Raw genomic sequence first — 24,461 nt, 5'->3', positions numbered from 1 at the left:
TGCAAGGTTGATAATAAATCCATCGACATAATGCAGGTTCGCCAGATAACAGCTTCAACGACGTGGTGCTTACGCGTTGGGCGTTCAGTGCGAACGAGACAGCTGCTACTTCCAATGTACCCAAGACACCTTAGGTAAATATGCAGAGTACCAACGTGACGATGAACAGCGACAGCTAAAACTTCTTTTCCCTTGGCATCCGCCGACGACCACAAGTTACGCTACCTCATACTTTCGTCACAAACATTAACGTAAAGTGTATGCAAGAGAGAGACTATCTGTTCCACATAAACAATGCTCATTATTAAATGTTTGTTACACAACAAAGATACTTCACAGCAAAATATCAAGACTTTTGTGTTGTTTACATTGCCGCACAATTTCATCCTTTCAACTTAACATTCACAGTTTTTTCTGCCTCTGCGCCAAACCAATCCACGACCGTGAAAGCTTTTACCCGAATACGTGGCTCCCGTGCACCTCAAATATTGCTCGCTTGGCTGAGGGTAAAAGCCTTTGGCCCGTGACCATTCTTACAAATAGCGATGGCGGCATTTAAATTAGACACACTTCGTGGTTGTGTGAAGCGATTACAATCTACTGCATTTAAGATTGAATCTGATCGCAAGGGAAAATCATGATTGCAATGAACCATTTATCAGGGCGACAACAATACCGTCTCCTGGTCATTGTAGGCATCGAACTCCGTCAACTAATAGTGTGTTGCCATAACAACGCTGCTTCTCACTTGACGTTAACTGTTCCCAACTTGCCCTTGACCTTCTTCTCCTGGCGTTTGTGAAACTTTCGACCTTGAAGGAGATATTCCCTCGCATATAGGAAGCAGCAGACGATTCCGAACGAATAAAACGCGACGCCGGGCGAGATGTGACCTTCCCATGTACCCATTGTGATGTAACACTTACCAAACTATTACACGCTGCAAAGTGGTGTCATGCGCTACTGCCAACTTTAAAAGAAATATTATCCTACAAAATCAATATGCATGTCAAAGTAAACTGCACTAAACACGATCATTTATTTAATTTAAACGATTATTTCCTCTTCACAAATTCTTCGTACTTGGAAATTATTTTTGTTTATTTTGTGCGTTCCATGTGCCATGCCCTAACCTGGTACGTGCCATGTGCCATGCCCTAACCTGGTACGTGCCATGTAAAGGCCCCATATTAGAAATAAATCCCTAAATCAAGTTTTGAAGGCTATCAGCATTTATACCTGTTGTGTAATTGTATCATTATGTGTCCCAAAGTTGACCTTACAAAACGGCGCTTAAGACTCGCCGTGCAATCAGCGTGTCTGGCAATGCGACTTAGGCCTGTGGATATACTGCGAACCTCAGTAGGTAATAATTGCGTTCCTGGCGTTATTTGCGTGTTGGCTTTGCCTATAAAACCTGCACACCGTTTTGTATCAATACACTTGAACTGTTTGTGACTGAAGAATACAACAATACCCATACTGATTGATTTGCATCTTTGCCCACAACAATTCCTGTGGTCGGTGACCCATGAAGATCTACTGGTATTATTCAAAGAGAAAAAAAATTGATTGCAGCTGCATCGGAGAAGACACAGCAAGGATCTGAGGAGCCTCCAGGAGGATCTTGTAGTGATTTTGGCTTGCCGTAATTCGAATATTTATTGATGTTTTGTTTTAAACTTGGTTTTTCTACTCTTTTACATTTACACCCGTCTTTCTGACGCCATCGCTGGTTATCTCACTTGCGTTACATCTTTCAACTTGCGCTACTTCTTCTACGTCTCCTTTGTCGCGTAATCGCAGCAATTATATCTTTGTTTCTGACTCGTCTTTGATGTATCCTTATATATTTGCGACTCTTTCCACAAATAAACATATCATTGCTTCCGGTCTCCCGGATCATCATTTTCGGTCTGAGCTCACGTATTCGGTCTCCTAGATCATGGCTTTTGGTCTCATCGACCAGCACAGATCACGGTGCTCGGTCCCAGATCACGGTTTTGTTCGGACAGGACCTGCAGGCAGCATGTTGTCTCACCGGGACTTTCTGGACAGGTTTGATGTTGGGTTCGCGGTGATGCAATTTCTTCAAAATCTTCGGACAAACCAACTACGACCCTTCAATCTTATGTCCTATAAGATAGCAAAAACAGTCCCAGGGGGCAACCAAAGCAACTTTCCTGTGACAAGTTTTTTGCCATTGTGTACAAATGGTTAGGGCCCACATTAAATTGCAAATTGGATGAGGTTTTTGTGATTCAATTTTTCGCAAAACTAACGTACATTTATTGCAGCCTAGTCAGCTAAAATAATGTCCAACCTGGGGGCGCTTTAAGCAACTAATTTTGACCTGAATGCGTAAACAACAGGCGGGCCTAACATAAAATCACAAATTAAGGTATACTTCTGTGATTCAATTTTGAGCTATGAACACTTGAACATTTTGATTCTTTTTCAACCAACTTTGTTGCAGCACCCAACACCAAATGTCTAGCAGAATGAGAAGGGAAAAAATGCGCTAAAACTGCACCAAACACGCTGAAAATCGCTCTGGCTACAGCACGTGACTCCCTGCTCATTCAACCCGAAAATTGACCCCAATGTTTCACCGGTTGCCTTGTGACATCACTGAGTTTCTCTGTAACAGAGTAGAACAAGACGGGCATTCCCCGCAGGCGAAACTTTTTTAAAAGAAATACTGATATTCCCCGCAGTCTAAAGCAGTCACCAACTAAACTTTATTCTGTCCACCATAGGTCTTCCATTGCTGTTTATGACTTACTAACTGGACCCAGTGTACCACATGTTGAATATTAACCCAAAACTGTGCCAATAAAAGGTGCAACTACACAGGAGCAAACTAAATTTAAAAAAAAATAAATAAACAAAGAAGCATATCTGACATTACTACAAAGCAATTTGACCACTACACAATATAAAGCGCTTTGATACATCACAACAACTGTTAAAAACAGTGATTGTTAATATTTCATTGTTACAAAATTTACATTATTTGCTTAGTTGCATAGGAACCATCCACACAAGTAAACAATAATCATTCAATATGATATACAGACTTGGTGTTAAAAAAACACAATTTCCGCATTTTCTGTTGCATCTTCCTGTACAGCAGTAACAGAAAGACCCTCCCCAGCTTGTGGCAACTGTTTGAATACTTTAATGTGGATCCAACTGTCTGACCCAACTTTTACCTGCAATGTTTTGATCAAGTCATCATACTAGATGTAACTACTACATAATCTTTTGTGTGTGAAGCCTTATATCTTTCTACCGCAACTTTTTTGCTTGAATTATTGGTGTTTGTTCATTGGTTACTTTATTTTGAAAGACGAACCTTGATGTAGTAATTTGATCCAGCTACAACTTGGCTCTTATACTGGGTTGCTATGAACATTTCAAATGACTTGCCCGCTTTGGTTGCAACTTCCCCTTTCACCTTCATAAGAAAGCAAGTTTATTTCAATTTGCGCTTAACTTAAACTTCCAAGTTCTTGTTACAAATACATGATTAAAACACAAACATAGCTCTCAAAGAAACTCCATTAGGTCCCAACTGTTACATATAGAGTCACCTACAACAATTAGCCGATTTTATGTCCAACCTTATCACAGATTTGTTGTATTTCATCATTAGCAGGTTGCGCAGACCCAAGCCCTCCAACCATTGTCATTATTGCCACTTCACATACAAAATAATCCTAACTCTGCAAGAAGTGAAAAATATCATTTTTCCTTCGCAAATACAGTATTCTTACGCTGAACTCATCCAGCTTGCTTTTTTAATTTGTATTTCATCATATTTATATTTCGATGACCACTATCATCAGGAATATATTTCGCACATTGGGCCATAATCAGTTTCTATTTGTGGTGACTATTATAAGTTCAGTGGACTTTCCAGGCGAATCTTTTAAGGCTGCAATTACCTGTGGGACAGCGTGGAGTTTTTCAAAAAAATAATTTTTCTCTTGATGTTGTTGTACATTTTATTCCATAGCTTTACCCAAACACCCATGTTGTCCGCTGTGTTTTATTTTAGCAAAAAATCTCAATTGCGGGTTTATTAAAGTTGGAAATCTTTCTGGGCTTTCTTCTTCAACTGGTCAGCCTTTTTTTGGACAGGAAAGACAGGATTGATTGAACAGCTTTCTATTTTATTTAAGTTATTTTCTCAAACAATTCGCTTAGTTTACTTTGCAAGCTTCGTTATATGCTCTTGTCAGTTTATTTGTGTCACCAGCAGTATAGTTGTGTATCAGGCAGTATTACACAATTGTGTATAAACCCGTAAGGCTTCGCCCTGTAAATAACTCTTTAAGTGTCTCAGCGATATTTAACAGTGCCTCGATAGCATGAGCGCGGGATGAGTCTCTTATATTGTAATAATTTCTTCTACCTCGTCTTGCAAAGAAATCAGATCTTGGATAATTCTCCGAGTATGATTGTATTGAAATCTGTCATATGATTCATTAAAACGAACTCTGCAATACGAACATTTGATTCTACCAAGCTCGGAGAGAATTGCAGTTATGATGTCGAATGATTGGAGAATATTAATAGAATCATAGAAGAATGTTTGAATAATAGTAGACTGATAGAAAGAATTACAGGTACACACTGGGCTTTTTAAAGCTCTCCCTACTGAGAGCCGATTGATCGATAATATGGGCGTGATATCATGAATCGCTTGAAATAATATAATACAAGAATAAGGATGTGGTGTGACCTAAGCATAGGAGAACATTTTATGTGGTAAACAGGATGTTGAATGAATCACTTTACTCGAGAACATAAATCATTTGGGTCACATTAAGTCGTGTTACGTGCGAGACGGTGAAGTAGCGAGTTTGATGAGGTCATATTTTGAAAGCAGCCAGGCAATATCATTATGTTCGGTAAACGCACGGCGAAAAATCGCTCGGCCATGCTTGGATTTGTTCAATTGTAGAACATACGCCGAACATATATCCAACATTTAAGTACGGTGAACATGCGTCGCCCAAGCTTGATGCCAAGCGTATCTTGACATAAAGTGACAAGGGCCGTGCCTAAATTTATGACTGGGATACGTTGTGCAACCGCAAAAGCAATACTGGAGTACCAGCGTTTTCCTCTGTATAATAAACCTTGTACTAAAAAAAAATATTTTTTATCGAAAAGTCATATACTGCAAAATGGACAAGCGCTGAAATCGCACAGTTACATCCCAGTCAAAAATTATCTACCCCTTTAGTATGGGCCTAGCTTGGTTTGAGCTCGGTTTAGTGCGTTTAAGCTTGGCACGGCCAATCAGCACTTATTCGGACGTACGCCAAACTTATACGTTCGGTTTACGAATGGTGCGCCGTGCTTAAGTTTGCATAATTTTCGTGTAATACTGTGCGTGAAGGCGAGTTTCGGCGGCGGGAGTTTTTCCTTGTATACCTGCGTAACACATATCATATTGTTTTGTCATAAGGTGGGCATAGAAGCATGAAGTTGATTTTATTTTATTTTGAGGTAGTTTGGTTGTACCTCTCTTGGTGAGTTCTGCCGTGGGGTTGTGACACCTGCAGTTTTGGAGGGCAAATTATTGTCAGTGATTTTTACCATGATATTTGTTGATTTTGCGAGCTAACTAAAATGTTTTTTTAAATATTACAAAGCGAACAACATGTTTTTTAACTAAAATGGTTGGGTGAACAACAAGCAGGCAGGGCAGGCTAGTAGAAGGCTTGGCTCTTTCACGTATCTGCGTAATGAGTTGTTTGTTTTAACGACTTGACGGCGGGAAACCTTGTCTAAATTTACAGGTGGTTTACGACAGCAGTTGTTTTATGTCAGGTATTTATGTTTAATATACTTGCGACTCAATTTGATCAAGGGTGAATACTTTGCCAATCGGGTTTGCAAGTTGGAAATAATCAAATAAATGCTGCAAATCGAACAGATGCAGATTTTTTCCATCACGTTGATGGATGCCAAACACCATATTCGCACCCCAGTGCTTACTGCTTTTAATGCGGAACTGGTAAGTGGACTTGTCCTGGATTAAATGCATCTTGCATGTTTGGGTGTAATGCGTCGATTGTTAATCTGGTGGAGGGATAGACCACGACCACGCCAATTGCAAGTTAAGCTTTCTTCAACTGTCGCCATGTTAACATCACCACAACCTTACAAAATATAAGGAATTTATACCGCTTGAATTCAACAGAAAATCGAGGCCTTTGTCAGATTTGCTTTACTGGAAAGCAATATAATTTAGACTATTTATGCTGTATGTGGGAGTGGTGCTGTTAAAAGATAAAAATGTGCTGTGCCATAAACGTATTGTCATTTTCTGCATATTTCTTTAGCTATGAGGCTCTTGTTGTCGCCAAACATTAACACACATGAGTTTTCGTTATGAGTCCAAATGCCAAAAGACTTTGTCAGCAAGTCTTCACATATTTATGGTAGAGCATTTGTCAGTTACAATGTTCATTGTTTGATCCACTTGTGTAATGATTATGAAAAACATGGTTCATTGGAAAACATTGGCTGTTTTCAATTTGAAAATTACTTGGGTTGTTTGAAAAAAAGTTTTAAATCTGGCTACAAACCTATGCAACAAATTGCAAGATTTGCATTTTATGAAAACCAAACTTCCCATTATATGTTTCTTAATTCCATATAATATCCCGTCGAAAAAACTGTCAAAGCAATATTGCCCTTTGTCGTCTTTTCAAAAACCTTGTCAACTTAAAAACATGTCGGAATTTACAAAGTGTGTGGTTTGAATGGTGATTATTTTCTGCTGAAAGTTAATAATCAAATTAAAAAGTGTGTTCTGTTGCCATATAAAGGACATTTCGTTGTCATTAATTTGCTTGATGCCACATGATATATCTGCATGTATATTTGTTTCTTCCACAGTACATTAGAATGGAAAATTTTGTTTGTATAAAATCCCCAAAAGCTGGATGGTCGGCACCAATGCATGTAAGTGGATACCCAGCAATTTGGATGTACAAAGCTTCTTGAAAAATGAAATTTCTGCGGATGCAGCTTGGCAGACATGTCCTTCCACCATTCTTTGTGAAGGGAGTAAGTTGTGTGTTTGTGCCAAATAATTATGCATTTTGTTCTTTTCAGGCACACATGCCCATTGTTTGAAAAGAAAATGTAGATCTGCCGATCTGGAAAGGGACATTCTAATGAGCGAATCCACTGAAAGCAGTTCTTCTCCCATGATTCCCATCTTGCAAAAAAGGTGTCCATAACCCTTGTGTTGATTTTTATGCATAAAACTGGCACATATTTTTCATCTAGTTTTTTAATTGACCGGGGACCTTTGCTTGTGTATTTGCTTGTTTTAGTTTGCAAATACTTTCCACAGGTTCTTGTCACCCAAGCAGCAAAAAACAACCCAAGTGATTGACATGGACCAACTTTGTGGCACCTTCCGGAATTTTGTAAAGCTGTTTATGACAAAACACCAGGCTCTTCAATTTTCGTGGAGTGGGTTGTTTTGGCGGTTGGACGCAGGAAAACAAAAATCCCATTCAAATCACATACTCCGTTTGCATTTTTGTTGGGTGAGTCAAATTGCTTTAGAAATCTCACAAGACACTCCACACTGCGGGCCTCATTGTAAAGCCTTCCGATTGTGAAGTTGTCACAACTTTCACATATTTAATTCCGACATGTCAAATATTTAATTTCTGTACACGATGGCATGTTACCAAAATTTTAACTAAATCATATGTTTTATGTTCTGCAGACGCATTGAAAGATGCAAGACGCAGGCAGTGAAATACCAAGAAATCGCCACGGCGGTGAAACGAGTTTTACCTGGAGTTGTTGACGGAGTGACGACAGAATATCAAGAAACGGCAATCAATCCTCAATAAAGCCCACCACGTCCCAGAGTACATAGTTTCGTCGAACAGTGCACTTCAAGTTACTCCGTACTTCCACTGCGCTTGCCACTGTATTTTTATTTATATGTTGTTACTTTCAATAAAATATGATGTAATTTAAGAGGTTATGTTTACACTTGGGTCGGAAGTTGCGAAATATGCAATACATCTGGTAAGGGGATTGCAAATGCTTGTGCAATGCTGCAAACGAAATGGATTATGCAATACTTGTGCGATACTGCAAACAAACTGGGTGTGTTACACCCCAAACATTATTTTCTCCTCAGCATCATTTGACACCGTCATTGGTTTAATATTTAACAAAGCTTTCAGCAGTAAAACAATGGATGGGAAGCACAGACCTGAATTTGTTTGACGTCAAAATGAAGGTAATACTTGCCGGCTATGCAAAAACTGGAACCAAATCAATGCGTCAGGCATTTGATATACTTGGATATAATACATACGACTTATTGGAACACAGCTATTATCACCACAAAGAATGGACGAAAATCATAACGAAAGGTTCAACTGTTGAAGATTTCCGTCGTATGTACGAAGGGGTTGACGCGGTGACTGATTTGCCAGCTTTTTTCTTCTGGGAACAAATTCATGAAGCGTTTCCTGATGCAAAGGTATCACATTATGGAAATGAAACGTTTTTACGATTAATTCGTACATGGTTTCAACCCAGGGCCTGTCAAATGTATTTATTCTGCAATCGAGTTGTTTCTAAAGAACTTAATCAAACCGCAGAACTTATTCAGACATAGCTGGGATTTGTATTTGAGAATCCCTGATTTTTATATATTCATTTCTGGCGTGTTAACTTATCCCTAATCGTGAAGATAATTCTCACACTCCGTGACGAGGACAAGTGGTACAAAAGTTACCGGAACCAGCTACATGAAATCAACACGAGCTACATGCTTTGGATCCTAAATATTCTTCTGTTGCCTATTTCGTGGAGTCGACGGAGTTACAATTACCACGTCAGTGAGTAAATGTATTGTAAAGTATTTTTATACTGCTATTTAGTTTGACAATTTATCTTGAGGTTTTGTGGGTACAAATGCCATTTCATGTTTATTGTTATTTGCGTGTAGTTACTATGGTTACAAACCAAAAATGATTTCATTTGTTAGTGAAGCAGATCTGTGACGTGTCCTTCTTTCCCAGCAACAAATTTGTTTTGTTTGGTGCGACTGTAATGAAGAACAAATATAGACAACACAATGCTTACGTGAAACAGGTGAAAGCGTGATTTTTACACATTAATCTTATTTTCTAACCAACATACAAACGACCATAGAAAGCCCCGAAAGACAAACTGTTGATATACGAAGTGTCCCAGGGTTGGAAACCATTGTGTGAATTTCTTGGAGAGGAAATTCCCGATCAACTTTTCCCACACAAGAATAAAGGTAGTTCTTTGTTTCACGAACTCGCCAAAGAAAATAAGATTATGAAGACTCGTATGTTACAAGCTGCATTCTCTGCTGGTGTTTTATCGATACTGGCATCTTACGTCGGTTACAAGGTTTATCAAAATGTTGATTTTGGTCATGCTGTGTTCAATGCTGTTTCTCACAAATTCTCATCACTGAAATTGTAAACGACAACATGTACCTCGTTATAATCCAATAAAGGTTCCAGAGTGGGTGATTTCCAATACCAACCTTGACGAGTACAGTTTCCCACTAAACCTGGAGGCAGGGTTGCCAACTACAATAAAGAACACACAAAACTTAAGTGCATGTTTTCAGGCCCTACTGATTACAGTGATTGCATCTTGTTATATTCGCGTGACACTTGGTTTTCGTAGACTAACTAAAATCCTGATGAAAGTGGGAATGGTCCGTAATAGTGAAAAGAAACTTTATAAATAAACAAACACACAATTAATGGTCACACTTCGCTTTAGGAAGGGATATATTGGTACTCGGCTGCTTATCATGGGTTATACCTCCAACCGCACAGTGCAGTACAGTGACTATTTGCAACAAAACTAACTTTATGATGAGGTGTTAGTTTTTCGTAATCCAAACGTTCAATGACTTTTTCCTCAGCCATTGTAGTTTATTGTCTGATTTTTCCCAAATGTTTGCCTTTTAAAGAATGTTCTGACTGTTTGAAGTCATTCTGATGGAATACCTTGGATTTGTACCGATTTTAATTGTTTTTCCGTTAATCAGCACTAGATTCTTAAAAGATACAGAGATTTAAAAAAAATTATAGGGGGCGGAAAGTATTTTGGCACGCGGTTAAATGTGACGTACCCCCCCTAGCAAAACACGCAAAATCGCTTGTGTTTGAAGTCATTCTGATGGAATACCTTGGATTTGTACCGATTTTAATTGTTTTCCCGTTAATCAGCACTAGATTCTTAAAAGATACAGAGATTTTAAAAAAATTATAGGGGGCGGAAAGTATTTTGGCACACGGTTGAATGTGACGTACCCCCCCTAGCAAAACACACAAAATCGCTTGTGTTTGAAGTCATTCTGATGGCATACCTTGGATTTGTACCAATTTTAATTGTTTTCCCGTTAATCAGCACTAGATTCTTAAAAGATACAGAGATTTAAAAAAAATTATAGGGGGCGGAAAGTATTTTGGCACGCGGTTAAATGTGACGTACCCCCCCTAGCAAAACACGCAAAATCGCTTGTGTTTGAAGTCATTCTGATGGAATACCTTGGATTTGTACCGATTTTAATTGTTTTCCCGTTAATCAGCACTAGATTCTTAAAAGATACAGAGATTTTAAAAAAATTATAGGGGGCGGAAAGTATTTTGGCACACGGTTGAATGTGACGTACCCCCCCTAGCAAAACACACAAAATCGCTTGTGTTTGAAGTCATTCTGATGGCATACCTTGGATTTGTACCGATTTTAATTGTTTTCCCGTTAATCAGCACTAGATTCTTAAAAGATACAGAGATTTTAAAAAAATTATAGGGGGCGGAAAGTATTTTGGCACACGGTTGAATGTCACGTACCCCCCCTAGCAAAACACACAAAATCGCTTGTGTTTGAAGTCATTCTGATGGCATACCTTGGATTTGTACCGATTTTAATTGTTTTCCCGTTAATCAGCACTAGATTCTTAAAAGATACAGAGATTTTAAAAAAATTATAGGGGGCGGAAAGTATTTTGGCACACGGTTGAATGTCACGTACCCCCCCTAGCAAAACACACAAAATCGCTTGTGTTTGAAGTCATTCTGATGGCATACCTGGGATTTGTACAGATTTTAATTGTTTTCCCGTTAATCAGCACTAGATTCTTAAAAGATACAGATATTTCAAAAAACTATAGGGGGCGGAAAGAATTTTGGCACGCGGTTGAATGTGACGTACCCCCCCTAGCAAAACACACAAAATCGCTTGTGTTTGAAGTCATTCTGATGGAATACCTTGGATTTGTACCGATTTTAATTGTTTTCCCGTTAATCAGCACTAGATTCTTAAAAGATACAGAGATTTTAAAAAAATTATAGGGGGCGGAAAGTATTTTGGCACACGGTTGAATGTCACGTACCCCCCCTAGCAAAACACACAAAATCGCTTGTGTTTGAAGTCATTCTGATGGCATACCTTGGATTTGTACCGATTTTAATTGTTTTCCCGTTAATCAGCACTAGATTCTTAAAAGATACAGAGATTTTAAAAAAATTATAGGGGGCGGAAAGTATTTTGGCACACGGTTGAATGTCACGTACCCCCCCCTAGCAAAACACACAAAATCGCTTGTGTTTGAAGTCATTCTGATGGCATACCTGGGATTTGTACAGATTTTAATTGTTTTCCCGTTAATCAGCACTAGATTCTTAAAAGATACAGATATTTCAAAAAACTATAGGGGGCGGAAAGAATTTTGGCACGCGGTTGAATGTGACGTACCCCCCCTAGCAAAACACGCAAAATCGCTTGTGTTTGAAGTCATTCTGATGGAATACCTTGGATTTGTACCAAATTTAATTGTTTTCTCGTTAATCAGCACTAGATTCTTGACAGATACAAAGATTTTTAAAAAATTATAGGGAGCGGAAAGTATTTTGTCACGCGTTTGAATGTGACGTACCCCCCTAGCAAAACACGCAAAATCGCTTGTGTTTGAAGTCATTCTGATGGAATACCTTGGATTTGTACCAATTTTAATTGTTTTCCCGTTAATCAGCACTAGATTACTGACAGATACAGAGATTGTAAAAAAATATAGGGAGCGGAAAGTGTTTTGGCACGCGGTTGAATGTGACGCTTCGAAGAAACATATTCGGATTCTGCCAGAATGTGAGTACTGTTTCACTACTATCTTTTCTTAAAAACATTTCTTAATGTTAATCAATATCTTGCACATTAAATTATGAACTACATAAAACATTTTCAAAGCAATGCTATTCATGCTTTGTACCAAACAATATACAAAAGAGGATTCTAAACAGAGACTTTTTCACAGGAAATTAATCGCACATCACTAAAATATATTCTTTAGTTCAAATGTGGAGCAGTATAGAAATGTTATGTGAGAAATTCTGGTACAATGTGCGTTTCTTAGATAGCATGATGATTATTGAAATGAAAATTATATTCTTCACTCATAAGAATTATTAAAATAATTAACTCTACATGGACTTTTATTTTCAACAATTTTTTTAACGCTAAATTTGACTGAGTTTTTTTGTAAGCCAGTTGTAAACTTCATCCTCGTTCATTTCTCTCCAGTTTATGTTGGTTTTAGTTGCTTCGATCGCTTGCTCTGTTGCTCTCAACCCAGACCCAAGCTTGTCTAAATTTTCCTGCCTAAATTCTTCCAACTGAAAATATAAAAATTAAATAAAATACATAAAACATCAAATATTTTTTCAATTAATTGATTTGCTTCTATGGTTTTTAGAATACCATATGTTTACCTCCTGTAGCTCAAAGTCTGTAGAAAAATGAGAAGTGCAGCTTGAAATTATTCCACTGAATGAGAAGAAGGATGTTCCATATCTTAAAGAAGACAACAATTGTTAACCAAGCTGATTTTATACAAGTTTGTTTTAAATTTCTAATAATATTACTCACATGTCATAAATGTTACTCCACTCTTGTCGAATATAATCCCAGGTAATATCCCGAGCATATTCATTATAACATAAATCTTCCAGGATTCCAGAGGCATCCTGGCTTCTCACATAAGTGTCATTCAAAACGTAGTCCAAAAGCCTTGACATAAATGGGCAGTTTACAAATGTTTTGATATTTTGCATCTTTATGCAGCAAGTAATGTGTGCAGACAAAAGTAAATAACAGCAGAAAGATTTCAGGCCCACCTTCGAATAATCCATGGTGTCCTTGTACAAGTCAACGCATACTGCAACTTTGATTTCTCTTGTGAATTCTTTTCACTTAAATATTCATTCCACACAAAATCCCATGTTTCAGATCCGGTATTAGCCAGGGCATGACAGTAAACGGTAGTACGCAAGTTAGGTGTTATCCTTTCAAAATAGAGGTTATGTTGGTAATGTTCCATGTTGTATTTATTTATCTTTTTACATATTAAAATAAGCTAAGATCAATGTTAAACATTTTTCACACTAACATGTTGATGTTGGAGCTCGTCCAGTTGTTAAACTGGTTAATGGCTTCATCCACACATCCTGAAACACCATATGAACATGCTGCACCAATTGCATTGATTCTTTGATACCTCAATAATCAAATGATGTTTAAGTTTGCGTGCTAAATATGCACCGAAATTATATAAACTGTTTGTACCACTACTTACTGTTCCAAATGCGTTCCACTATCTATCCAAGTCAGGTTTTTGTAAACATTTTCCACCAAGTATGCCAGATATTTCTAAAACAGGATCCACAAGTTACAGTTTACCAGTTTAAAAAAATAAAGCTCTATAAATTAACCGAGTAAGATCCATAAACTCTTGACCTCCCCAGCACCAAATCGAAGTAAGACATTTCATCTAACGCGCTCTCCCATGGTATGTAATCATAATCATTACGTAACGACTCTGTGAGATCAAGTGGAATGTTGTAGCTAATCTCCTCAGCTCTGCATCACATGAAAGTAACAGAATGCTGTTGTTTAATGTTTCTATTGCTTTTAGTATTTATTTCTGCATCATAGATTGTGTAAGTTAATAAGTTGGTAAAACCCGGAAAAGAGTGAGACCCCTAGTGGTAATATTTATTACCTTGCAAGGTTGAAGGCATCATTTATGAGTTGGCCTCGAGTCCTAGCATCGATATCCTATTGCATGGAAGAAAGTTGTCATCAGGTCAGGCAGTTTTCAAACATAACCATTTAAAAACTTACATTGAAGTTTGTGAGTAGAGCGTCTGTTATCAGCCCCCAGTTTTGATCATCGTAATTCACCCTGTAGTAACCAAACCCTTCATAGTTTCCGAGGAAGTATTCACCCACAGGCACGTCCACAGTCACTACATTGGTGAAACTTGGTGTCATACATTTAAGTAAAACAGCCAAACATTACCTTCTGTATCTGGTTCAACCCACTTTATGGTCTTGTTTGCTTCTGATTGGTGTTTGTACCACAAAGGGATTATCCATTTGTAACTATGACCCAAAACAAAACTGCATAAAACACCACTATGTGCTGTTTATGGTTGTTACACATAAAAAATATCAATTAGTTGCAAGCTATAAAGAATTTGACGTACCCAAATGGACTTGGGGGCTCCAATTTATCTGCATTAAAATCAAGAAGGAATCGCTGTTGGGTGATTTTAACTTGTGGGAGGTTCGGATCAGGTCTTGCCATCTTAATAGTGGGTAGGCCCATCTGGAGGACCCATGTATCCATGACATCTTCAAGTGTGGCACCAGAACCAGGCTTTACTGTGGTTCCCACACTATCGTGCGCCTGTAACCCATTCAATATATTTACTGCACTTGACACCAACTAACAAGCCCGGCAGATGGCGCTAACGAGTTAATCGATATAATTTGCAGAAAACGCGACATCCGAAAAAAAGATGCCGAAATTCGTGCGCAAGATAACCGGGGTTTAAAACCAGGTGTAGAAAAAATAGAAATCTAACCAAAATGCAAAATTGTAGTTTTACCTTTGCCCAGAAATCGAACAGCTGGTTATGGTCCACTGGCCCGTAAGCGTATGCGTTCAAATATTCCTAGAAACCATAGACAGTAAACATTACAGGTACAAAATGTTGGCATAGAAATAAGCATTGGCACAGTAAGTAAAATTTACATTACAAGGTGCGATAAGTTGAGACATAGGTTCAATTACCACAGAACTTTGTGCCGATAGCACCGGCCCGACTGGCACAAAGTTTATGCTGGTACTTACTGTTAAACCTAATTTAAAAGCTTCCTCTCCGATAAACTCGTTGATCATGCGAATAATACAAGCTCCTTTGCTATAAGATATCGTGTCAAACAGTGCGTTAATGTCATCAGGTGTCGACACGTTCTGTGCAACGATTGGCCGAGAGGTTGTCAGACCGTCCACAGCCATCGCCCTCTGCAGGTCGCTGGTGATAAACTGGTCGTTCTAGAAATGCAGAAAGATCTTCTTGAAGAATTTTATAAACCTAATGCAATTTTGCTCAAACCAATGCATGATTAATTCCGTTTTGTAAAAGTTTTTTTCGAACTTGAAAATCAAACAGCGATTATTATAAAAAAAAATTTCTTATTTGTAGAAGAAATATGTAACAGTATCTTGTACCTAACCCACGTGGGTAAGAAACAAACAAGTTTTTCCGTGTTATTTTGAGACTTACCATCCGCCAGGTGGGCTCAACGTGGTCAGTCCCCAAATACTCAACGTAACTCGCAAAACCTTCATTCAGCCAGAGTTCATCCCACCACAGGGGGCTGATCAAGTTCCCGAACCACTGGAAAAACAATTGTCATTGGTTTCTCTACAAAAACCTTTTTTTCAACCCCCACTAACCTGATGTGCAAGTTCATGAGCGACAACTGCCGCCACACGTTGCTGGTTTGATGCTGAGTTGATGTTAGGGTTGTACAACAGAGCTGTCTCGCGGTAAATCACCAGACCCCAGTTTTCCATCGCACCAGCGGCAAAATCAGGAACGGCGATCTGGTCTGTGTTTTATTAAAATGCATCTCGCACATGAACAAAATTGTGCTACATTAATTCTATGTGAGTTTTGTAATGAGTTGCCAATGGGTCATGATCCAAGATTTCATCAAGAAACTTGTGTGCGCACATTGCAAGCATGTCGTAAAAAGTGTAAAATGAGACCAGAATGCTCATAAAACGAACTAAGCAAACAAATCTTTACAATTTTTGCTGATCGGAATGCTTTATTACCATTTTTGTCGTAAAGTTGCGCAAGGGGTTGCTCGTATTGTTTGCTCGTGTGTTAGTAAAGGTTTGGCCCGATCAACATTGTAAATGGAACATATTGTGTTTGTACCGCAACCCAGCTAACTTTGTACTATTTACGAGGTCGTAACCTAAGCCCGTGTAACGGTTGGCGACATCAAATCTTTGTGATCACCCAATGATTTGATAGGAAAGCATCAACAAATTTTAGCAACAGACAAAAAATTCACAAAGTTGTAAAATAAATTCCTTCAAACAAAATACTGAATTTCTAACCTGACTTTGGTAATGGATAAGAAACATTAAAATATTCAGCAAAGTGTTCTAAAATTTTAGGAGTAATATCGCTTGAGTAATCCGCGTTTCCTGCGGCAACTTGTTCCCGTCTTGCGTAAATTCTTGTCTGCAAATATTTGCCAAGTAAATTTCATCGGGTTTGCAATTATGCCTTCATCATTATTGTTGTTGAAACTTCTGAGCTATCACAGCATCATTACCTGTGTTGTGCTTGAAGTTGTGTTTTCCACGTAATCAAAATCACAGACGACGAAAGCAAGTAGGTAAGTGCTCATGACCGGCGTCCGTTCGAACTCTGTCTTCTTCCAACCACTTGTTCCTTCCTACAGAGCAAAGATCGAGGTTGAGCGAAAACTTGGTTGAATTGATGCGAAACCAACAACGCACAGGGATAATAAACACAAGAAATAAAATGGCATCCAGCACACTGATAAAACCATAATGTTGGTGCTAAAGCTGAACAATTTGCCGCGAATTTTTGTGCACAAAGCTCCCCCCTGCTAATAAACTTACAACAATTGAAACGTTAGGCATGTTCGAGATTGCAAAGTTGGGATCCTTGTGTGAAAGAAAAATATCAAAAGTCGCTTTCAAAGCCGGTTCATCGAAACATGGGAATGCTTTCCTCGCGTCAGTTGGCTGCATTTGTGTGGTTGCTATGGTTCTGAGCACAAATACGTCATATATTAAATTTATATCGTTTTGGCCACAAGATGTTGGCAATTGTTCACACTTACATTGGGTCTCCGGCTGGGTTCGTGTATCTGCTTCTGTAAAGTCCCCCCAGGTCATCTGAAAGCTCTCCATTGAACTCGGTATGGAGAGATACATTGCTTCCCACAAGCAAATCATTGGACAGAGGGACGATTAGATACTGGTACCCTTCGTGGAGCCACCAACCCGTGCTCGCCTGCTCCAACTCCGCACCCTGAACAGGTTACTTATCTAAGTTCATTCTGGTTGGTTGCATTAATTATTATAACGTGTGAAAGTGACCATGTTTGTCTAAACGACCACAAATCGGTTTCAGAATATCGGAATCATTTGAAAAGAAAGCTGAATATTTTGTTGATATCCACTTACATTTTCGTCTTTAACTGTCACCATTGTGTAATTGAGCTTGTTGCTGTGAATATAGATGAAGTTTGTGCTTTGCTTCACTTCCATGAAAACTACACTCGTGCCGTTGAACCAATTCTTCCCATTTGAATCCGGGGTTAAGTCAGGAACAAGATCAACAACGTAGTGACGAGGAACCAAATGAGATGGCAACCTTATGTTATCCCATGGCCCAGTTGGTTCAGATGGTGTCTGGCTGGTTGTAGCGATGGTTGATGCGGCTGTGGTAGTTTTTGGTGGTTGGGTTACATCTTCACATGTTGGTGCTCTTGGTCGAGCGACCAAACCAACAAGGAGTCCAACCGCAACTAAAATTGTATAATCATATAAAGCAGTGTTTCCCAACCAGTGGGTCGCGAAGCTATTTCAGGTGGGTTGCGAAGTATTTCTAAATGTTACAGTTTTCTATTAGATCACGAAATTATTGGATAATAATTGTGTTTTATTCGTTTGGTTCTCATTGTGGGTCGCACAATAAAACTTACATTAAAAGTGGGTCGCGAACTGAAAAATGTTGGGAAGCACTGATAAAGCATGGTGGATCACTTTATGGTGTATATTTGAGCCTGAACTGGCATTCATTTCTATAATTCTCTACAAGTTTCATGCACGGTGCAACGTTGAACAACAAATTACTAATCGCAATTATCTCGCAAAGTGCGATCAATGTAAGGAACACGTGAGACCGCCAAGATTGCGTAATCACTTACGTATGATGAGCAGAGTAACAACAACATAGATAGCGGCGGCACATTTGCTGATGACAAGCTTTCCCATTTCTCCTTTCCCCTAAAACTCCTGTAGTGCAAATAAACAATTTGATTAAAACTTGTGGAGTTATGTTGAGATAAGGTTGAACTGTACTCGTCGTCTCGATCGAACGCATCATTTGACTAAACACTGACATGACAACTTGATGTAGCAATATAGCATTCGGTGTGGGCATAAGATTGGATGGACCTTATTTAGAATCCCCCGGGAGCAACTGGAGTTGTCTGATCCACCACTTTGTCGAATCGCGCTGATCGACTTAATGGCGTCGACATAATCGTCTACCCCAGCTGTCCATCAGAAATATTATATTCATGGGCCATTCCTAATTTAGTCACCGTCGTTGTAAGTGTGGGGCACGCAAAACCAAAACTTGCTTTTTATCTGGCTGGGGCGAAATCTTTTTTGAAAATATTGAAAACAATCTTCCTGTTCAGTTTTGGAAACAAAGAAGGTTTCCCTGCAAATACATCTTCCACTGCTAAGAACATTCAACGAACAAAACTGTTTGTAAAGTGATGTAAAATCACGTTATAGTTTTGCGAGGTTTGTTGGTAAATAACACAACCTGTTTACACAAGCTTGTCGTTACATGACATGCCAGTGTTTCGCCGCAAACTTTCCTGAACTTTTTAATGACCAACATTTCCAGGTACCACATTCAAAATTAACTACAATACACAAACAAAATCTTGTTACGAAACAACAACATAGATTTCAAACTTCCCAAGTCAATGACTTCATTTCGTCAAAACTTTGCCAGATCAGCTTTTGGGAAATTTTTATGCTTTCCAAAGAAAGAAAAGGGCTTAGCCCCGAGTTTTCTGAGACAAAAATATTTGTTTGTTCAATGCAAACATTGCGTCAATGAACTATAGATTCAATGCATGTGCCTGCTATGCAATGTATTGAGTACGTTCAACTGGTGTTCGTTTACATAGTTGTTCAAATAGAATGCATTTGTGATCGTTTCACATTGATTTTATTGTGATGAAAAGACCCTGTTTGTGTTTCCGGTGTTCCCGAACGTCCCGTGCTGAAGTGAGGGCAAATACATCAAACGTCTTGTGCTGAAGTGAGGGCAAATACATCAAACGTCTTGAAAGAAAGAGAACGGGAATAATAAAGTTGCAAATGAGATCGATCCATGTCGCACTTTTTCACTGTTTGATGTGACTTTTACTGTTTTTTCAACAAGTTGCAAGATTACTCGAAAACACAGTAAAGAAGAAGCAAAAAAACGCATATAAAGCATGTTGATTAAGTTTGTTTTTAGCCCATTTTCAGGTAATATAAACTCACAAACACATGACATTGTGGTCAGAAATTCATTTTTAATTACGTTGCTGGATCTTCTAACGCAAAATGAAACCAGACAAGCATATGAATGAGTCGTATTTGGAATTTTTATATTTACCGTAACTTACTCTGTGGCGTCATCTAACGGTGTTAATTCCTTATTCGACAAGTTAGGGAAAGTTCCCTGTTGTGGCCAAACGTGGAAATCTGCTGAAATTGTAGTGCGTTCTCAAGCATGTTGTTGGGAAGTTACGCATTGTTTACCAGAACAAACATGTTCAACAGGATTTTCAGACAAGCAGGATTCAGCCAACCCTACACAATTTTTCGAACAAAGTTTGGTAAACAAAAAAATTTGCGAAGTTACTTCAAATATATTAAAGACTCAAAGTTTCATCAGAGAAAAACTTTTGTTAAAAATATAAAACGAGGTTTAATGGGAATTTCAACTCCATTGCTTGCAGCTGCAACAGTATCAGCTATAAACAGTAAGTACAAAATATTTTTTTGGGCTGGTTGTGGCCACCAGAGGGATGTAAGTTAACAAAAAAAATTGCCAGTCAACAGAATATGAACGTGAGTAACTCGACCATCTCACGAGGTTTTCACATTATATATTTCATAGGCTGAACTTTGATATTTGGTTATGAATATGATATGCATATTAATTACAACATAAGTTGTTACATAATCAGGGGCCAGGGCAATTTTTTTTATATGTTCCTCTACATGGATGCTCACGATCACTTAGGCTGTTGTACTAAAATGTTGTATCCCAGATGTAAATATGTATTTTTATTCAATAAATGACTCCAATGGATCCCAACCTATGTTTTATGATCAACTTACTTCCATAAAACAATAAATTTCACCACAGTAAAGAAGATGGTTTGTGAAGAAGAATCAATTGTGGATAATGTTGAAGATACAAACTTCCCTTGGTCAGACTTCTTTTGGAATTACTTAGTTCCAGAACTTCTTCCTCTGTCCTTGGCAATTATTGTGAGTTTTCCATTAGATAAAATTGCTTTGTTTGTATAAAATGAATAAATACCAATATTTTGTGCAAAAAACCTAATTTTCTTAACTTATTGATTTAATAATCTAGTTTATAATTTTTACCAGGAAAATAATAGTTTCACAATAAGAAACTAGTTAATAATGTAACATTTTCATTGTTCAGAGTGCATTAGTTGGTGCTATGATGAACATGAGAATCCCAGTTGCAATTGGTGACTTGATAAATATTCTAAACCATAACTTCCAAGGAGGTATCAATAACTTTCAAGCATATATGGAAGCCTTAAATGCCCCTGTACGGAACCTGGCTACACTTTATATTTGCCAGGTATTTATTGCAATATATTTCAATGAATCTTAAACATAAACAAGAAATAATAAAACTTATGTAATTTCTGATGTTCAAAGGGAGCAACCACATTTGCTTATATCTCTTTGCTGAGTCATGTTGGTGAGAATGTGGCATGTAAATTGCGACAGAATCTTTTTAAAAGTTTTTTGCACCAAGATGTTTCATTTTATGACGAGCACAAGACTGGGAAGTTGATTGACAGATTAACATCTGATGTACAGGTGAAAGTTATTTCGGACCATTTTTGGTTTTTGTAATGAATGTGTTTGGGACAATATTATCATCTGAAATTTGCTTCAGTAATATTCATCCAACATCCAAGTTTTGTTATAAAAATTAAGTCCTATAAATTTTTATTGCTTAGGAAAGTATTTATCATAAAAGATTGTGTTCAAGCAAATGAGCCATAATACGAGGGATGTGTTTAGGATTTTAAAAGTTCATTCAAACTGTGCATATCGCAAGGTATCCGGTGCATTGCTCAAACAACAGGATGCATATTTTCCCTCTATTCTACATCCCCTACTTTAACTCTTGTGTTGGGAATTTCAATTCCTCTCCTTGTTGCATGCGGGGCCCTGTTTGGAACTTCACTTCGGGTTTTATCAATGTAAGCGACAAAGTGATTGTGACAAAACAATCAAAATACTGAATTTCAGGTTATCCCAGAAACATGCAGCTGAAGCAACTGCAAAAGCAAATGAAGTAATTTCTAACTTCAGAACAGTCAGAGCTTTTGCAAATGAACCTTTAGAAGAAAAACATTACAACGAACTAGCTGAGAAGTCCTGCCAAGTTAGTCAGGTACAAATCATTCCAAACCTGTTTAAGATTTGTAGAAAAAATTACTTGTGGTATTAGTACCTAGGTCTGGGTATTGGTGTGTTTCAAGCTGCAACCAATATTGCTCTAAATGGAATGGTTTTGGGGGTCATATTTGCTGGCGGATATTTGGTCACAACCGATGAAATAAACCCTGGTTTGATATTTGCTTCTTTATAACATTCTATCAAATTTTAAAGTGTTTCTGTCACAGGTCAACTGATGTCATTCCTTGTTTCATCACAAATGATCCAACGCTCCCTTTCGTCGTTGTCAGTTTTATCAGGATCTGCTGTAAGAGGCGCCAGTGCTGGCTCTCGTGTGTTTGAATATATCAACACTATGCCCAAGTAAGCATGCGCTAATAAACATAAAACGTCTTTGAAAAGCTGCGTACTATTTTGTAGATTTTCTATCATTGAAGGAAAAAGGGTTCCTTACCACTGTTTGTTTGGACACTTGCAGTTTCATAATGTTAACTTCAGCTACCCACAAAGACCAGATCATGATGTTTTACGGGGAGTTAGCCTCAATATTAAGCCTTGCCAGAAGGTGGCGCTGTGTGGCTTGTCTGGTGCAGGTGTTTAACATTAAGTACTTCAAATTGGATAAATATATAAATTAGAGCTACTATTTTTTCATCATTTTATACATATAAAGGAAAGTATTTTAGGCTGAGATTTTAATCTTCAGATGCATCGAATGAAATACGAGATTTCGTAATTGGCCTAATTTAGGTTTTGTTTGAAAAGAATTTATTAAATTCCACAGTTGTGCTATTTTGACTGCATATAAGAAGGTTAACTCAAGTCCATTTAAAACATATTGCCCATGAAGTTGTATTGCCACTGTTTAAATTAATCTAAACCAGTTGCAACCTGTGGTCCAAGGCCCAAATGCAGTTCATGAACTGAAACTCTGTGGCCTCGTTTCTGTATAATCTTAGATATGAAAAACCTACGGACTTTGTCCTTGACTCACAGTGAATTGAAACTTTTATTTTCTGATGCATTTTACACTGGGCACAGTGGAAATTACTCATTTATCTTACTATGCAGTTGGTTAAAGTGGCTGGTGGTCCAGGTTGGTTGCATTTGCCCAAGCTATGCTTAAGGTTGAACAACCCTGGTCCAAATAATGCAGTGAAAGTGACTGAGGTTAAAAGTGAATTACAAACAAAATAGTTGAGATGAAAAAAAGGGAAAATATTAATTTTTTTTGTCCTGTATGGTAGCGCCATACAAAACCTTTCATCAAGTTCATTTTAGGCAAATCAACACTTGCATGTTTATTGGAGAGATTTTATGAACCTACATCTGGTCATGTTACTTTGGATGGGATTGATTTGCGAGATTTAGATCCATCATGGCTCAGAGGGAAAGTAATTGGATTCATTAACCAGGCATGTAAACATAAATGCTTGTTGTTTCCAGTGAGATTTAAACCTGTTCATTCTGGGCTGAAGGCCGTATCTCACTATTATATCTTGGAAATTGAGCTTTAGAGGTCATTCGCTTTCATGTACCTTTGCATTGTTACAAACAATTAACTCTGTTACATAGGAGTTAGAGAAGGGCATTTCCCAACCATGAAACTCTTTTCCATAGAAATGCAGAGATACGGCCTGAACCAGCATATCTACTTGTGTTTGAAATTCCACCCAAATTCTTCTGTTTATTTGAGTGATTTCTGTTGGCATTTTACAGGAGCCTGTGTTGTTTTCTGGAACAATTGAAGAAAATATTTTGTATGGATGTCCAGAGGCAAACTTAGCTGAAGCAAAGGAGGCTGCAAAATTGGCAAATGCCGATTCTTTCATTGAAAAATTTCCTGATGGCTACAAAACTGTTGTTGGTGAAAGAGGAATGGCGCTATCTGGTGGACAAAAACAGAGAATTGCCATCGCCCGAGCATTGCTAAAAAATCCAAGTGTGAAAAATGAACCAACTGCCATTTTTCGTTTTATAAATATTTACAAATCATTCTCCAAGGTATTTTGATCTTGGATGAAGCAACAAGTGCTCTTGATGCAGAGTCAGAAAAGTTGGTGCAAGATGCTCTGGACCATGTCATGATGAATAGGACTGTCTTGATTATTGCACACAGATTAAGCACTATTAGAAATGCTGATGTGATTGCTGTTATGAAGCATGGTGTGGTTGTGGAGGTGGGGTTAGATACAAAAGCCATTGAAAACAAATTGTTTTTTTTGTAAATCTTCTATTTTTATGCATTTGGCCTAAATTGTGATTTACCAAATGCCACATTTGTTAACAAATTTAAAGGAAGTTCAAATTTATTTTAATGCAAATAAAATAAACATCTTTTTAAAGGTTGGAAGCCATGATGAACTTAAAAAGAAACAAGGATTTTATGCTGATCTTATCCGACTCCAGGACAGCGATGTGTTGGACAAACCAATGCCATTTACAACAAGATTTAAAAGCAAATTCCGAAGTTTTGATAATAAGTGATTCGTGTATAACCTTAATTTATGCCTTGTTGCAAAACTAGTCATGACAA

At 37.9% G+C, this 24,461-nt stretch overlaps 4 protein-coding genes and 1 long non-coding RNA gene across 5 annotated transcripts; 3 read left to right on the top strand and 2 right to left on the bottom strand.

The window, feature by feature from the left end:
* Positions 1 to 2,793: 2,793 nt before the first annotated feature.
* LOC145914086 (cystatin-A1-like) lies at positions 2,794 to 3,759 on the bottom strand. The gene is made up of 3 exons (XM_083001862.1): positions 3,627 to 3,759; positions 3,359 to 3,460; positions 2,794 to 3,215 (listed from the first exon to the last, which is right to left on the bottom strand). The coding sequence occupies exons 1-3, from the start codon at positions 3,693 to 3,695 to the stop codon at positions 3,087 to 3,089; spliced, it is 300 nt and encodes a 99-aa protein (XP_082857988.1). The 5' UTR covers positions 3,696 to 3,759; the 3' UTR covers positions 2,794 to 3,086.
* Positions 3,760 to 5,676: 1,917 nt separating this feature from the next.
* Positions 5,677 to 8,000, top strand: LOC145914137 (uncharacterized). Its single transcript, XR_014403360.1, has 4 exons — positions 5,677 to 6,034; positions 6,922 to 7,258; positions 7,385 to 7,583; positions 7,769 to 8,000. It is a non-coding gene; the product is annotated as an uncharacterized LOC145914137 (long non-coding RNA).
* Positions 8,001 to 8,290: 290 nt separating this feature from the next.
* Positions 8,291 to 9,522, top strand: LOC145913733 (uncharacterized). Its single transcript, XM_083001480.1, has 4 exons — positions 8,291 to 8,542; positions 8,756 to 8,903; positions 9,053 to 9,159; positions 9,220 to 9,522. Exons 1-4 carry the CDS (start codon positions 8,291 to 8,293, stop codon positions 9,520 to 9,522), a joined length of 810 nt encoding a protein of 269 aa, XP_082857606.1.
* A 2,561-nt stretch (positions 9,523 to 12,083) lies between these two features.
* On the bottom strand, positions 12,084 to 18,518 carry LOC145913316 (aminopeptidase N-like). The gene is made up of 21 exons (XM_083000933.1): positions 18,385 to 18,518; positions 17,639 to 17,982; positions 17,293 to 17,483; positions 17,069 to 17,219; positions 16,756 to 16,878; positions 16,535 to 16,661; positions 15,860 to 16,014; positions 15,687 to 15,800; positions 15,251 to 15,454; positions 15,006 to 15,071; positions 14,601 to 14,803; positions 14,414 to 14,496; positions 14,236 to 14,360; positions 14,114 to 14,169; positions 13,824 to 13,971; positions 13,688 to 13,761; positions 13,502 to 13,609; positions 13,230 to 13,397; positions 12,982 to 13,122; positions 12,825 to 12,906; positions 12,084 to 12,728 (listed from the first exon to the last, which is right to left on the bottom strand). The coding sequence occupies exons 1-21, from the start codon at positions 18,449 to 18,451 to the stop codon at positions 12,573 to 12,575; spliced, it is 2,886 nt and encodes a 961-aa protein (XP_082857059.1). The 5' UTR covers positions 18,452 to 18,518; the 3' UTR covers positions 12,084 to 12,572.
* A 1,439-nt stretch (positions 18,519 to 19,957) lies between these two features.
* LOC145913683 (mitochondrial potassium channel ATP-binding subunit-like) lies at positions 19,958 to 24,412 on the top strand. Its single transcript, XM_083001427.1, has 13 exons — positions 19,958 to 20,232; positions 20,622 to 20,746; positions 20,928 to 21,092; positions 21,173 to 21,337; positions 21,545 to 21,726; positions 21,776 to 21,920; positions 21,978 to 22,095; positions 22,153 to 22,288; positions 22,346 to 22,518; positions 23,207 to 23,340; positions 23,645 to 23,867; positions 23,930 to 24,105; positions 24,272 to 24,412. Exons 1-13 carry the CDS (start codon positions 19,980 to 19,982, stop codon positions 24,410 to 24,412), a joined length of 2,136 nt encoding a protein of 711 aa, XP_082857553.1. The 5' UTR covers positions 19,958 to 19,979.
* The last annotated feature ends 49 nt before the right edge of the window (positions 24,413 to 24,461 follow it).

Source organism: Ascidia mentula, chromosome 9, assembly GCF_947561715.1.
Source record: "Ascidia mentula chromosome 9, kaAscMent1.1, whole genome shotgun sequence".
Lineage (NCBI taxonomy): Eukaryota > Metazoa > Chordata > Ascidiacea > Phlebobranchia > Ascidiidae > Ascidia > Ascidia mentula.
This window is presented reverse-complemented; position numbering and strand designations above follow the sequence as displayed.

Excerpts from the sequence above, each read along its gene's own strand:
- LOC145914086 (XM_083001862.1), bottom strand. The coding sequence starts at position 3,695 with ATGACAATGGTTGGAGGGCTTGGGTCTGCGCAACCTGCTAATGATGAA. Across the intron at positions 3,461-3,626 it reads TACAACAAATCTGTGATAAG|GTGAAAGGGGAAGTTGCAAC; the intron begins GTTGGACATAAA and ends TTTCTTATGAAG. Across the intron at positions 3,216-3,358 it reads GATCAAATTACTACATCAAG|GTAAAAGTTGGGTCAGACAG; the intron begins GTTCGTCTTTCA and ends AAAACATTGCAG.
- LOC145913733 (XM_083001480.1), top strand. The coding sequence starts at position 8,291 with ATGAAGGTAATACTTGCCGGCTATGCAAAAACTGGAACCAAATCAATG. Across the intron at positions 8,904-9,052 it reads GAGTTACAATTACCACGTCA|TGAAGCAGATCTGTGACGTG; the intron begins GTGAGTAAATGT and ends TTCATTTGTTAG. Across the intron at positions 9,160-9,219 it reads ACAATGCTTACGTGAAACAG|AAAGCCCCGAAAGACAAACT; the intron begins GTGAAAGCGTGA and ends AAACGACCATAG.
- LOC145913316 (XM_083000933.1), bottom strand. The coding sequence starts at position 18,451 with ATGGGAAAGCTTGTCATCAGCAAATGTGCCGCCGCTATCTATGTTGTT. Across the intron at positions 14,361-14,413 it reads GGTTGAACCAGATACAGAAG|TGACTGTGGACGTGCCTGTG; the intron begins GTAATGTTTGGC and ends TCACCAATGTAG. Across the intron at positions 13,972-14,113 it reads GATGCCTTCAACCTTGCAAG|AGCTGAGGAGATTAGCTACA; the intron begins GTAATAAATATT and ends CATGTGATGCAG.
- LOC145913683 (XM_083001427.1), top strand. The coding sequence starts at position 19,980 with ATGTTGTTGGGAAGTTACGCATTGTTTACCAGAACAAACATGTTCAAC. Across the intron at positions 21,921-21,977 it reads AGTCCTGCCAAGTTAGTCAG|TACCTAGGTCTGGGTATTGG; the intron begins GTACAAATCATT and ends TTGTGGTATTAG. Across the intron at positions 23,341-23,644 it reads TAATTGGATTCATTAACCAG|GAGCCTGTGTTGTTTTCTGG; the intron begins GCATGTAAACAT and ends GGCATTTTACAG.